At 37.8% G+C, this 14,127-nt stretch overlaps 1 protein-coding gene across 2 annotated transcripts in view; it reads left to right on the top strand.

Moving 5' to 3' along the window:
- Positions 1-13,534, top strand: part of EIF2S3 (eukaryotic translation initiation factor 2 subunit gamma) — a 30,155-nt gene extending 16,621 nt beyond the window's left edge. For both annotated transcript variants that reach the window (XM_082718262.1, XM_082718261.1), the window contains exons 6-12: positions 971-1,129; positions 3,254-3,388; positions 5,360-5,454; positions 5,987-6,131; positions 7,523-7,692; positions 7,967-8,139; positions 13,113-13,534. In XM_082718262.1, the coding sequence (XP_082574388.1) occupies positions 971-1,129; positions 3,254-3,388; positions 5,360-5,454; positions 5,987-6,131; positions 7,523-7,692; positions 7,967-8,139; positions 13,113-13,176 (941 nt within the window). In that variant the 3' untranslated portion in view covers positions 13,177-13,534. The remainder of the gene's footprint in view (positions 1-970; positions 1,130-3,253; positions 3,389-5,359; positions 5,455-5,986; positions 6,132-7,522; positions 7,693-7,966; positions 8,140-13,112) is intronic.
- Positions 13,535-14,127: the final 593 nt, after the last annotated feature.

Below are 14,127 nucleotides of genomic sequence, written 5' to 3'. Positions count from 1 at the left end.
TGTTATGGGACATTGTTTTTATTTTTTTGAAGATTTTGAGATTGAGAGAGATAGGGCAAGAGCAGAGAGGGAGAAGCAGGCTCCCCACTCAGCAGGGAGCCTGATACTGGGCTTGATCCTAGAACCCTGGGATCATGAACGAAGACAAAGGCAGACACTTAATGTATGGGACATAATTTTTAAAGGGTGCCAAGTAGGTACAGTACAGGACTGCTTAACATCACTGCTTGGGGAAGTTGATTGTTGGAATGCCCAACAAAACATGCCAATGTTTATGATATGCTGTTGGTTGTCTGTGCATTTAGTGTTCTTGTCTCCCTTTGTTAGGGAGTACCCTTTGGTAGTAGTTGAAATTCACAGACTGCATTAAGTGTTTTCCCTTAATTACTCTCTACCTCTTAGGAGCTGAACTGGGCCAAAACATCTCTAAGACTGGATAGAGCCAGAGGGCTATACCTTATACCTGAGCAAAGGGCAGACCCTGGGATGCCAAACTTGTTGATTCCAAGCTTCTTGCATAGCACCAGGGATGAAAGTCAGATGATCTGGAGGCTCCAGTGAATGCAGGCACAAAGGGTGAAACAGGGCAAACGGTGGACGCTTGGCAGTGATATCCAGGACTTTTGCCTGGAGTGAGGCTAGAATATGCAAAAGTTTCCTTCATTAGATGCCAGGTAAATTTGTTTTGGTAGTAAAATACACATAAAATAAAATTTACCATTATAGTTATTTAAAGTGCACAACTCAGTGACATTAAGTACATTAACAGTGTTCTATAAGCATCACAAATTTCTAGTTCCAGACATTCTCATTGCCCCAAAAGGATACCCCATGCCTGTTAAGCAGTCACTCTGTGCCATACCTTCCCTCCAGCTCCTAGCAACCACTAATCTGCTTTCTGTCCCTTTGGATTTGCTTATTCTGGATGTTTTCAGTTAATTCTCATGCATCTTTTTAATTCATCATCTAGCTGGTAATGAGTCTTGTCCTCAACCTCAGACTTCTGAACACCTGGCTGCTATAGAAATCATGAAACTGAAGCATATTTTGATTCTACAAAATAAAATTGATCTGGTAAAAGAAAGTCAGGCTAAAGAACAGTATGAACAGATCCTTGCGTTTGTACAAGGTAAGAAGACGTAATCACTAATAAATCTATGAATCACTTTGAGAGATATTTAATCCAGATACCAGATGTTAAATTTAACTTTTACTATAATAGACTGTCTGAAATAGATAAATTTTTCCATCTTTTTTTTTTAAGATTTTTTAAAAAATTGTTTTATTATTTATCTGTCAGAGAGAGAGATTGATTACAAGTAGGCAGAGAGGCAGGCAGAGAGAGAGAGGAAACAGGCTCCCCACTGAGCAGAGAGCTCAATGTGGGGTGTGATCCCAAGACCCTGAGATCATGACCTGAGCCGAAGGCAGAGGCTTAAACCACTGAGCCACCAAGGCGCCCCAGATTTTTGCATCTTAAAACCTTATTTACCGGGGCTCCTGGGTGGCTCAGTGGGTTAAAGCCTCTGCCTTCAGCTCAGGTCATGGTCCCAGATCCTGGGATCAAGCCCCACATCCAAGTCTCTGGTTGGCCAGGAGCCTGTTTCCTCCTCTCTCTCTGCCTGCCTCTCTGCCTACTTGTGATCTCTCTCTGTCAAATGAATAAATAAAATCTTAAAAAACAAAACAAAACAGAAAACCTTATTTACCTACCTACTACTTGTTAGCTACCTGATAAAATTAGTGAAATCTATGTGAATTTGATAAACTAAAGCACATACATTTTTTTTCATCCATGTGTGTTTCAAATATTTTGCTGAGGTATAGTTGATGTACTATGTTAGTTTCAAGTGTATAATATAGGGATTCAATAGTTCTGATAATTCAGTACATAATGCAGTGTTCCCGACAGTAAATATAGTTACTGTCTGTTACCACACAAAAGTTGTTAAAATACTATTGTCTATATTCACTATGCTACAAATTTCATCTCAGTGACTTCTTTTATTATTAGAAGTTTAAACTGAAGTATATTTTTGCTGGCTGAAAGTTAGAACTGAAGTTGTATTCTGGAAACTGTGAGTCAGTTTAGGAAAAAAAGGCCTCCTTAATGAACAGAAGCTTTTTTTTGTTTTGAACTTGAGTCTTATACTATTCTTACCGAGTACTTTGATCATTGGAACTGACAATGATGTATTTAATCGTTATGAGTTCATTTCTCTGTCCCATTTCTCTGCTGCATAAGGTTTTTCATTTCAGGGAAGACATAATGCATGTTATTGTTGACAATTCCCTCTCAGCGTTGTTTGAAGGATTGATTCCCATGAATCTAGTTCTGTCATGATGAAAAAGAATAAGTCATTTTGATTAAAATCTAATTATGTTTGGTCCATTTCTTTGACCAACCTGTTTGACATATAATTAATAAGGAGCAAATATTTTATGAGCCAGTAGTCTTTGATTAGCAAAGAGTCTGTAATTTTACCTTGACATTTATTTGGAGGTTAATTACATGTTACTAGAAATCTTTAGTAACGTGCTTTTTCCCAGGAGCGTTAATATTTACTCCTTTAGATGGTATTATCGTTTTAGCATAGTAAATACGTGTGTAAATATATTTTAACAAATTTTTTTCCATAAAAGGAGTAGTATTCATTTTTAGGAGTAAAACCCAACAGAATACTGCCATCTTTCTAAACAGAATTATCATTTTGCACCTGTTGGCATTTGTGTGAGGATGTTTAGGCATCTATTTTAGTGTTTCTTGTTTTTGTTTCTAGAGTTTTTATTTATCTATTTGACAGAGATCACAAGTAGGCAGAGAGGCAGGCAGTGTGGAGGGGGGAAGCAGGCTCCCCACTGAGCAGAGAGCCCGATGTGAGTCTCAATCCCAGGACCCTGAGATCATGACCTGAGCCAAAGGCAGAGGCTTAACTCACTGAGCCACCCAGGTGCCCCTGTTTTGTTTTGCTTTTTAAAATTTATTTATTTTAGAGAAGAAGGGGCAGAAGAAGAGGAAGAGAGAGTCTCTCAAGCACACTCCCTGCTGAGCACAGGGCCTGATGTGGGGCTCAGTCACACAATTCCAACCAATATCATGACCTGAGCTGAAACCACGAGCTGGAGGCTCAACTGACTGAGCCACTCAGACACCCCAAGGCGTCTATTTTTGTAATCTTGACTTTTTCATGTAACGTAGAAAGACCAAGTTCTGTAAAACTAAAGGATTTTAATCTTTCTGAATTTTGTATAGGCACAGTAGCAGAAGGAGCTCCTATTATTCCAATTTCTGCTCAGCTGAAATACAACATTGAAGTTGTTTGTGAGTACATAGTGAAGAAAATTCCAGTACCACCAAGAGACTTTACTTCAGAACCCCGACTTATTGGTAAGTGATAGTATTTGTCTTTAACTCTTTTTCTTTTTTTAAAGATTTTATTTTTTTGACACACAGAGAGAGACAGCGAGAGAGGGAATATAAGCAGAGGGAGTAGGAGAGAGAGAAGGAGGCTTCCTGCTGGGCCGGGAGCCCAACGCTGGGCTCCATCCCAAGACCCTGAGTTCACGACCTGAGCCGAAGGCAGAGGCTCAACCCACTGAGCCACCCAGGCACTCCTCTTTAACTCTTAATTTGATCTTTTTCATATTGATGATTCGTCTTGAAGGGTGTTTATTAATACTTCCTCTTTCTGTAGAGATAAAAACAATCTTCGTAAAGTTTTTTGATTCTGGGATTGTATTGTCAATGCTAGATTGCATTACTGGAAGAGGGACAGAGTCCCCATACAGAAGGAACTTTTAACCTTTTTGTGGTCTGTATATGGTATTTCACATGATCAAGATGGAGTTATACAGTATTCTCCATGGAATTAAAATGTTTTGATCAGTAACAGGATATTAGAACTTTCATACAGATGTTTTTATTGTACATTAATGAAGATTTTACTGACGTTCATAGGACCAATATTGGTACTACACTAAGCTTGTGGTTCCTATACAGATGTAGGAGCCTTTTTAAAACAGACATTTGAGCCTCTCTGAGCCTGCACAACTTGATATCATGGGAAGTGTTCTCTTGGGTAATTGTGATGTGTATCCTTGTTTAAAGTCACTGTTCTTTTTCTTTTTCTTCAATATTTTATTTATTTGTTTATTTATTTATTTGAGAGAGTGAGAAAACATGAGAGGGGAGAAGGTCAGAGGGAGAAGCAGACTCCCTGTGGAGCTGGGAGCCCAATGTGGGACTCAGTCCCAAGACTCCGGGTTCAATACCTGAGCCGAAAGCAGTGGCTTAACCAATTGAGCCACCCAGCGCCCCCAAAGTCACTGCTCTTGACCTAAGTTCAGTGCATGTAGTTCGAAAGTTCTTCTGTAGGTTTTTTTTTTTTTTTTTTAAGATTTTATTTGATTTACTTAACAGAGACACAGAGAACACAAGCAGGGGGAGTGGGAGAGAGAGAAGTAGGCCCTCTGCCGAGCAGGGACCCTGGGATCATGACCTGAGCTGAAAGCAGATGCTTAGCGACTGAGCTACCCAGGTGCCCCTGTTTTGTAGTTTTAAAACTAAATTTTAATTTAAGAAGTTACGCAGAGATAGATAAAGGAAAAAAGTCCACAGTCTCCCTGCCTTTCACTTCTAGCCCTTTAGCCCAGAAGCAGCCAAAGTTAATGGTGTGTACTAGTCTCACACCTTCCTCTTCATGCATATCATTATGTATAAACATGTTCGTGTTTCCCATTTCAGTTTTACTTTATGGAAATGGGATCATACTCTCTGTGTTACTTGTGTCTGGTTTTATGTGTGTGTGTGTGATTTTAAATAGAATGTGTGGGTTATTCTTTTAGGTCATTATATTATAGGTTAGACATCCTTTTTTAGGGGTGCCTGGGTGGCATATTTGGTTAGGCATCAAACTCTTGGTTTCAGCTTAAGTCAAGATCTCAGGGTCATGGGATTGAGCCCCATGTCAGGTTCCATGCTCAGTGTGGAGTCTGCTTAAGTTTTTCTGTCCCTCTCCCTCTGTCCATCCCCCCAGCACGCATGTATGCTCTCTATCTCAAATAAATCAGTCTTAAAAAAAAAAAAAAAAAAGCCGAAACGTTCTTTAATACCTGCTGATGTTCCATAGTATGGATGTACCATAGTGTGCCCCCGTCAATTAACTTTTATTTCTACTATTTTCATCATACGTAAACCTGCAATAAGCGTAAGAGTAATGATGATAGATTTTATCACAAAGTTGCCTGTGTGTATAAATATTATGTGGCCTCTATCTTAGAAAAATTATCTTAGTAAAGAATATTTCCTTTAAAATTAAAATGAGCAGATTTGACTTTAATTTGTTTTGTTTTCTTTTAGTTATTAGGTCCTTTGATGTCAACAAACCTGGCTGTGAAGTTGATGACCTTAAGGGTGGTGTAGCTGGTGGCAGTATTCTAAAAGGAGTATTAAAGGTGAACTGGATTTTGATTGTTATATTTTTATTTGTTTATTTTTCCCTGTCTTAATCATAAGGTGAATAGTAGGATACTCCAAATTAAAAGTAAAAATTTTTTCCTAAATATTTTACTTATTTACTTGACAGAGAGAGAGATCACAAGTAGGCAGAGAGGCAGGCAGAGAGAAAGGGGGAAGCAGGCTCCCTGCTGAGCAGAGAGCCCAATGCTGGGCTCAATCCCAGGACCCTGGGGTCATGACCTGAGCTGAAGGCTTAACCCACTGAGCCACCCGGCCGCCCCTGGATCACATTTTATATGGAGAGAGGCTTGTGTGGTAGGTAGTTAGCAACAGTTGGATGGATATTTCTGGTTTTGAAGCTCTCTTCCCCATTATTTTTTTTTTTTTTAATAACAATCCTCAACATAGAGAAATAATGGTCTTTTCAGTTTGGGCATCTTCCTCTTAAGACTTCTGCTATGTAACTGGTAATGGTGTTGTCCCACAGTAAATCTAATTACTAACTTCTATGTTCTTCTATGTTTACAGGTGGGCCAGGAGATAGAAGTCAGACCTGGTATTGTTTCCAAAGATAGTGAAGGAAAACTCATGTGTAAACCAATCTTTTCCAAAATCGTGTCCCTTTTTGCAGAACATAATGATCTTCAATATGCTGCTCCAGGAGGTCTTATCGGTAAGGATTTTTCTCTCATCCCTACATTTTTGTCGTATTTTTCGTGGGAAAAGGATTGCCCAAAAAGATATATTGTAGATTTTTAATTGGGTATTTCAAATAATTGATTGGGGTGGGGAACATTAATGTGGTTAAGTTATTGGTTTTAGTTCATAAGATAGTTTCATGTGTTTGTAAAAACTATTTCTAAGGATAAAGAAGAATGTGTTTTGGTTTAGTATATGAAGTAATTCCTTTTAGCAGTAATAAGTGTTATGATCCAGCATTTAAAATAATTAAGTATACTTCTTTGTCTACACAATTTTGGTGGTAGAGTGGTTGTTTTTTTGCGTGTGTTTTGCAAATGGAAAATTATCCACAAATGTCAGTTGAATCCTTTCAGATCATGTTTACTCTGAGGTGGGAATAAAAAATAACTTTGATTGTGTAGCAATTACTGAGATGATTTTACGGATTTTTCTAGTTTGTTACTACTTAGTGTCTTAGCAGATACCCAGAAAAAGACAAGATTCAAATGAGACTTAGATATGTTGTACCTTTGAATTAAAGAAGTTGTTGTTGGATAAAGAAGGAGTTCGTCTTTTGGTTCTCTGGTTTTTGGGTATATAATTCACTTTTTTATTCTGTCATTAAGAGTTTACCATATATATAATTTAATGATAATACTCATGTAGCCACCACCCAGCTTGAACCAGTTAACCAGTGCTTTACCAGTCTTGGTTCATCCTTTTATCCCCTTCCCTATCCTCATATGCAGCTAAAATATTTTGAAGTGGATCCTCTGAATCATATATGAAGTCCTGAAGTTTTTGTTTGTTTGTTTGTTTTAAAGATTTTATTTATTTATTTGACAGAGAAATCACAAGTAGATGGAGAGGCAGGCAGAAAGAGAGAGAGGGAAGCAGGCTCTCCGCTGAGGAGAGAGCCCGATGCGGGACTCGATCCCAGGACCCTGAGATCATGACCTGAGCCAAAGTCAGCGGCTTAATCCACTGAGCCACCCAGGCGCCCTGAAGTTATTTTTTTAATCAGCCTTTCAGGGGAGAAATGGCAAGCAAATATTCTACAAATTACTCATTATGAATTTTGTATCTTTTCAACCTTTATTAAGTATATTCAGACTCATTTTTTAGTTAGGTTGTCATCTCTGTCCTTTGTTTAGAATTTAAATCAAGAGACTGTTCTCAAATGCCCAACTAATCCGTGGGTTCATGATTCTGTTTCTTCAGGTAAGACAGGTATTTTCTCATGCCCATGAAGCTATTACATGAGTATGAGAATATAAATGTGTATTAAAATGTATAGGTATATGCTGTATTTATTTGACTAAGTGTTGGGTAGACTTACAGGAAATTAAAAGTTAGGCTTTATATATCTTGTTTTTATATCAGGAGTGGGAACAAAAATTGACCCTACTTTGTGCCGGGCTGACAGAATGGTGGGACAGGTACTTGGTGCAGTTGGAGCTTTACCAGAGATCTTCACAGAATTGGAAATCTCCTATTTCCTACTTAGACGGCTGCTAGGTGTACGCACTGAAGGAGACAAGAAAGCAGCAAAGGTAAGTGCTTTCTATAATTCCTGTTTCAGAAAAGTGGCAGTGATGTTAGGACCAGTTTTAAGGTTCATTCTTTTATAGTTAACGTGGGATTAACATAAAGGGTGAGTGAATTTGGCTTTCTACTTTTAGGAACTTGAAAGTCTCATATTAGGTTAGCAGAAATGGAAAATTGCTGGTATGTATTGTTGGCAAGGATATGGGAAAATAAGCTGTCATTTTTGGCAAGCATTTTCTTGATTTTGGGGTTTATCTTTCCTCAATTTTATTTTCCTAGGTGCAAAAACTGTCTAAGAATGAAGTGCTCATGGTCAACATAGGATCCCTGTCAACAGGAGGAAGAGTTAGTGCAGTTAAGGCCGATTTGGGCAAAATTGTTTTGACTAACCCTGTCTGCACAGAAGTAGGAGAAAAAATTGCCCTTAGCCGAAGAGTTGAGAAACACTGGCGGTAAGTTTACTAGCCTTCGTCACTATCTAATAAAAAAGACACAGTTTCCTTAAGTTCTTGGTGGTGGGCAGGCATACTTTACCTTGAACACAACAGTTTTTTAGCTTAACTATTTATTGAGGCTTTAACTCACTATTTATTTGGATGACTTTGAATTTGTATTTCTAGCCTTGATTTGTGATACACACAACCTATGAAAAAACCAGTGAATTTAGGCTTGATCTTTCTCTTTGGCTTTGTAAAACTTTATATTTGGAAATAATTTCAAACTTAACAAGAGAATTGCAAGAATTGCACATAACTCTTTTTCTCTTTTCCCAGATATGCAATTTATTTGAGTGTGTGTGTATTCTATATGTATAAACTTCTTTCTTGACTGTTTAGGTGTGGGTTGTATATATCATATCTCTTGATCTCTTAACATGTTGGTTTATATTTCCTAAAAACAAAGACATTCTCTTAATTAACCACTTCAAGAAGTTAACATTGATAATTACTGAAACCTATAGTTGATAATCCAGTTACACAGCTTGTCCCTATAATGTCCTGTAGTCCCTCTGGTCTCGGCTCATTTAGTTGTCATACGTCTCTTAGATCTCTAATCAGGTACTTGGGTTTTTTTGTTTTGTTTTGTTTTGTTTTTTTGTCTTACTTGACATTGACTATTTTGAAGAACACATTTTTACTCTTTCTCAATCTGAGTTTATCTGATACTTCATAAGATTAGGTTCAGGTTATGTATTCTTGGCTGGAATAGTTACATAGATGGTGATACCTCCTCAGGAAATCACAACCAGAGGCACATGAGATCTGATTGCTCCTCCTTGTGGAAGTTAATTTTGATTATGCAGTTGAAGTGTTGTCCAGTTTTCTACTGTATACTGTTTTTATCTGTGCACCTACTAAGCATTTTATGGGAAGACTCACTGAGATGAAGTGAATAGCTTACTCCTCATCACGTCTTACCACCCTGGATTTCGCATCCGCTGATGATTCTTGTCTGAATTGAACTTGATTATATGATTAGAAAATGGTGACAACCCTCCCCCAACCCGCCACTTCTCATTTATTGTTCTTTCTTCCCTAGTGTTTACTTAACTGATTATAATATAGACTCATAGAGTTTTATTTTATTCAGTAGGTTATGATTCACTACTGTCCTTACTTATTTTCATGCTCAAATTGCTCAGAGGGAAGCAGGGATCAGAGAGCCTGATGCAGGGCCCCACCCCAGGAGATCATGACATGAGATCATGACCTGAGCCGAGGGCAGAGGCTTTAACCCACTGAGCCACCCCGGCACCCTTTGGTTGAATTTTAAGTAAATAATCCTGCTTTGTGGTATTTATGTCATTTGATTTTACTCTTTGGTGTGATTATACCATTTGCTATTACAGACACACTGATTCCCAGGGTATTTTAAAATAGGCTTAAATAATAAACTTTCAGAAACTCTCAACAGGGAATATATTATTCTTACTTAGTTAGAATGGTACATTTCCTAGATCAGAACAGATTTTAGAATAAAAGGATTTTTTTGTGTGTGTCTGCCCACTAATACTGTAAGAGGATTTTATTCACATGAAACTAGATCTTGCTTAAAAATTAGCAAGACTCTACCAGAAAACTGTTAGAACTAATAATAAATGGATTCAAGAAAGTTGCAGGATACAAAATAAATATATAGGAATCTGTTGTCTTCTAAATACTAATAACAGTAGCAGAAAGAGAGATTAAGAAAACTATTTTATTTATGGTTGCTTGGGAAAGAATAAAATACCTAGGAATAAATCTAAGGATGTGGAAGACCTATACTCTGAAAACTATAAGTCTTTGGTGAAAGAAATTGAAGACAACACAAATGGAAAGACATATTATGCTTATGGATTAGAAGAATTGATATTGTTGAAATGGTGTTACTGTCCAAAGCAATCTTCAGAATCAGTGTAATTCCTATCAAAATACCATTTTTCATAGAACTAGAATAAATAATCCTAAAATTTGTGTGGAATCACAAAGGATCCCAGATAGCCACAACAGTTGAGAAAAAGTACAAAGCTGGAGATATCACAGCCCCAGATTTCAAGCTGTCTTACAAACCTGTAGTAGTCGAAACAGTATTGTACTAGCACAAATATAGACTTATAGATCCATGGAACAGGAAAGCCTGGAAAGAAACCCATGCTTATGTGGTCAGTTAATCTGTGACAGAGGAGGCAAGAATATACAGTGGGGGGAAGAGAGTCTCTTCAAAAAATGGTGCTGGGAAAACTGGACAGTTATACACAAAAGAGTGAAACTGGGCCACCTTTTTTTTTTTTTTTAGGATTGATTTATTTATTCAAAACAGAGCATGTGCACAAGCATGGTGGGTTGGGGAGCAGAGGAAGAAGAGAAGCAGACTCCCACTGAGCAGGAAATCTGACTTGGGGCCTTATCATGGGCCCTGAGTCCATGATCTGAGCTAAAGGCAGATGCTTAACTGACTGAGCCACGCAGGCACCCCAAAACTGTACCACTTTTTTACACCATACCCCAAAACAAATTTAAGACCTAAATGTCAGACTTAAAGAGACAAACTCTTAAAACAGGTAGTAATCTTTGACATCAGCTTTAGCAACATATTTATGGATATGTCTCCTCAAGCATGGCAAACAGAAGCAAAAATATACTATTGGGACTACACCAAAATACCAAATTTTTGCATAGCAAAAGAAACCAACAAAGTGAAAAGATAATCTACTGAACAGGAGAAGGTGTTTCTAAATGATACATCCGATAAAGGCTTAGTATCCAAAATAAATAAAGAACTTTCACAACTCTAGGCCAAGTCAGCTAACCAATTCAATTTTATTTTATTTTTAAAAGATTTTTATTTATTTATTTGACAGAGAGAGAGAGAGAGAGAAAGAGATCACAAGTAGGCAGAGAGGCAGGCCTAGAGAGGGGAAAGCAGACTCCCTGCTGAGCAGAGAGCCTGATGCGGGGCTCTATCCCAGGACCCTGAGATCATGACCTGAGCCGAAGGCAGAGGCTTAACTCACTGAGCCACCCAGGCACCCCAAGAATTCAGTTTTTAAAAGGGTAGTGCACCTTAATAGACATTTTTCCAAAGACGTACAGGTGGCCAACAAAGACCTGAAAAAAGGCTCAGTATCACTAATTGTCAGGGAAATACAAATCAAAATCACAGTGAGATACATACCACTCCAAATGGCTAGTGTCCAAAAGACAAGAAAAAGGGGTGCTTGGGTGACTCCTTTGGTTGGACATCTGACTCTTGATTTCACCTCAGGTCGTGATCTCAGGATCGTGAGATTGAGCCCTATATTGGGCTCCGTCTCAGCTGGGGGTCTGCTTGAGATTCTCTTTCTCTCAAATAAGTCTTAAAAAAATAAAAAGGTCAAAAAATAAGTGTCGTTGAGGATGTGGAGGAAAGGGAGCCATCATGCACAGTTTGTGGGAATATAAATTGGTGCAACTACTATGGAAAACAGCATGGAAGTGCCTCAGAAATTTCAAAATACCATATGATCTAGTCATTCTACTATGGGGTATTTCCCCAAAGAAAATGAAAACGCTAATTTGAAAAGATATATATGTGCATATATCTATGTTTATTGCAGTGTTATAATAGCTAAGTGTCCATCCATATATGATTGGAGGAAGGAGATACGCCTACACTGTGTATATATACACAGTGAAATATTACTCAGCCGTAAAATAATAAAGTCTTGCCATTTGTGACAACATGGATGGATCTAGAGGATTTTATGCTAAGTGAAATAAGTTGGAGAAAGACAAATAGCTATATAATTTCACTCACAGGTAGAATCTAAAAAACAGGCTCCTAAATTGAGAGGACAAACTGGTAGTCTCTGGTGGGGGCATGAGGTGGGTAGGGGGACAATTAGAGTCCGTGAAAGGGATTAAGGCTTTCAGTTATACAACAAATAAGTTCTGGGAATGAAAAGTGCACTTTAGGGAGCATAGTCAATAATATTGTAATGTATTGGGGCACCTGGCTGGCTCAGTGGGTTAAGCCTCTGCCTTCAGCTCAGGTGATGATCCCAGGGTCCTGGGATCAAGCCCCACGTCGGGCTTTCTGCTCAGCAGGAAGCCTGCTTTCCTTCCTCTCTCTGCCTGCCTCTGTCTACTTGTGATCTCTGTCAAATAAATAAATAAAATCTTAAAAAAAAATGATATTGTAATGTATGGTGCCAGATGGTGAATACACTTATGGTAAGCATTGAATAATATGTAGAATTGTCAAATCACTATGCTGTATACCTGAAACCTATATAATATTGTATGTCAGTTATACCTCAATAATAAATTGAAGTAAAAAAGAGTCAGACTTCTAAAAATTAGCAAATATGTTAAAACTGTTAAATGAGGGCATCTGAGCGATCTTTACATTGCCTAGGATTATGGTTTTACCTTGTGTTTAGATGAGTTTTTTGTTCTGGAAGCTGTTGTTGAGGTAGCATTCCATCGTGGTCATTGATTAGAGCAAGCATCGAAAGAGGGAGCAGAAGTTCCTCTGCTATTGAGAGTAATCTGCTTAGTTCTTCCCTTAATTTTCTTGGCCAGCCAGGGTCATGTTAAATCCTTTGTGATCTGTTCAGTGCTGTGAATGGTCAAAAAGCATTTTTCAAGGAGAAAAGGTTAGAAAAGGAGATTTTTTAGGAAATCAGACTGTGGTAGATTGTGTATCATCATGATTCCTTAGGTGGACTAGAGGACTCTGGTGGTTCTGGAGGAGTTAGTATATTTCTGTAGAGTGAAGACAAGCATATTTGTAGGTCTGAGGACCTAAGAAGAAAGTGTGAGCTTTCTTAGTGGAACAGCAGGTTTGGGGAACATTCAAATTTAGTAGATCAGCAAGTAAAACCAGTTATGTCATATGATTGTGTAGTAATGATAATGAAATGAGTATAAAATTCATGGTTTTTAAAATTTTCTTTTTGCAGTTTAATTGGTTGGGGTCAAATAAGAAGAGGAGTGACAATCAAGCCAACAGTAGATGATGACTGAAGAATTCCGGTGAAATCATACCTTTGGATGGAGTCAGAATTTCTCTTTACAACCTAGGGGTATATTTTCAAAGCAATACTGGGAAATTAATTTCACAGCTCATTACCTTAGTGGTAGCTGTAAAGTTATTCTCATTTTTTGGTGATGAAAATTTAACCTCTAATGCTAAAATAGGGTCTACAATAAATGTAAAAATTGGCATAATGTTGGATTGAATCTACATTTTAGCAGAAATTAATCATTCCTAAATAATGTCTAATTTATACATCACTGCAGGATTGAAATGAAACTGCTACAGCCAGCCTTTTCTGTAGCACACATACCAAGAAACCTGTTTCAAATAAAGGTTTTCTTCTTACTTTGCATGATTCATCTTTGAGTGGTTCCAGGCTCGAAGGACTATTGTACCAGTAAAAACTTGAAGACACAAGTTCTTGAAAACCAGCTTCCCTTTGCCCCGTATTTTATGTTGCATTATCTTTGAAATTATGAATGAAAAAGAAATTAATAAAAATTAACTTAAGAGCATAGGAGCTCATTCCCATGGACACACCTTTATGTCCCCTTTTTCAATTAGCAATAATCACGCCTCGGATAAACCTCATTGGCTACGATTCCTGAACTGGGACACAGGAAACTAGAGCCAGAAGTTCTCATTTTCTTTTGATGCCCTGCAGTTGTTTCTGCATTGGTTTATACCTGAAACCTGATAGCCTTCCCCCACTGGAAAAACTGTTAAACCTGATGATTCTAGATAAGTAACATAGATCTTTCTAGGTCTTATTTTGTTTTTTTCTTAACTGCTTTATTGATATGGTTATAATGTAGATTCTAATGTTAGTAACCTTTGGATCTTTCAAGAGGTCAGTGATGTTAGAAAGCAAAGGGTGTTCCTTTTGATTTTTACCTTGCCCTCCATTTTACATTTTTCTTGTCCTCTGCTTTATTTTT

Source organism: Mustela nivalis (assembly GCF_964662115.1).
Source record: "Mustela nivalis genome assembly, chromosome: X".
NCBI classification, from domain to species: Eukaryota; Metazoa; Chordata; class Mammalia; order Carnivora; family Mustelidae; genus Mustela; species Mustela nivalis.
The sequence above is the reverse complement of the archived record's forward strand: the minus strand, read 5'-3'. Positions and strand labels throughout refer to the sequence as shown.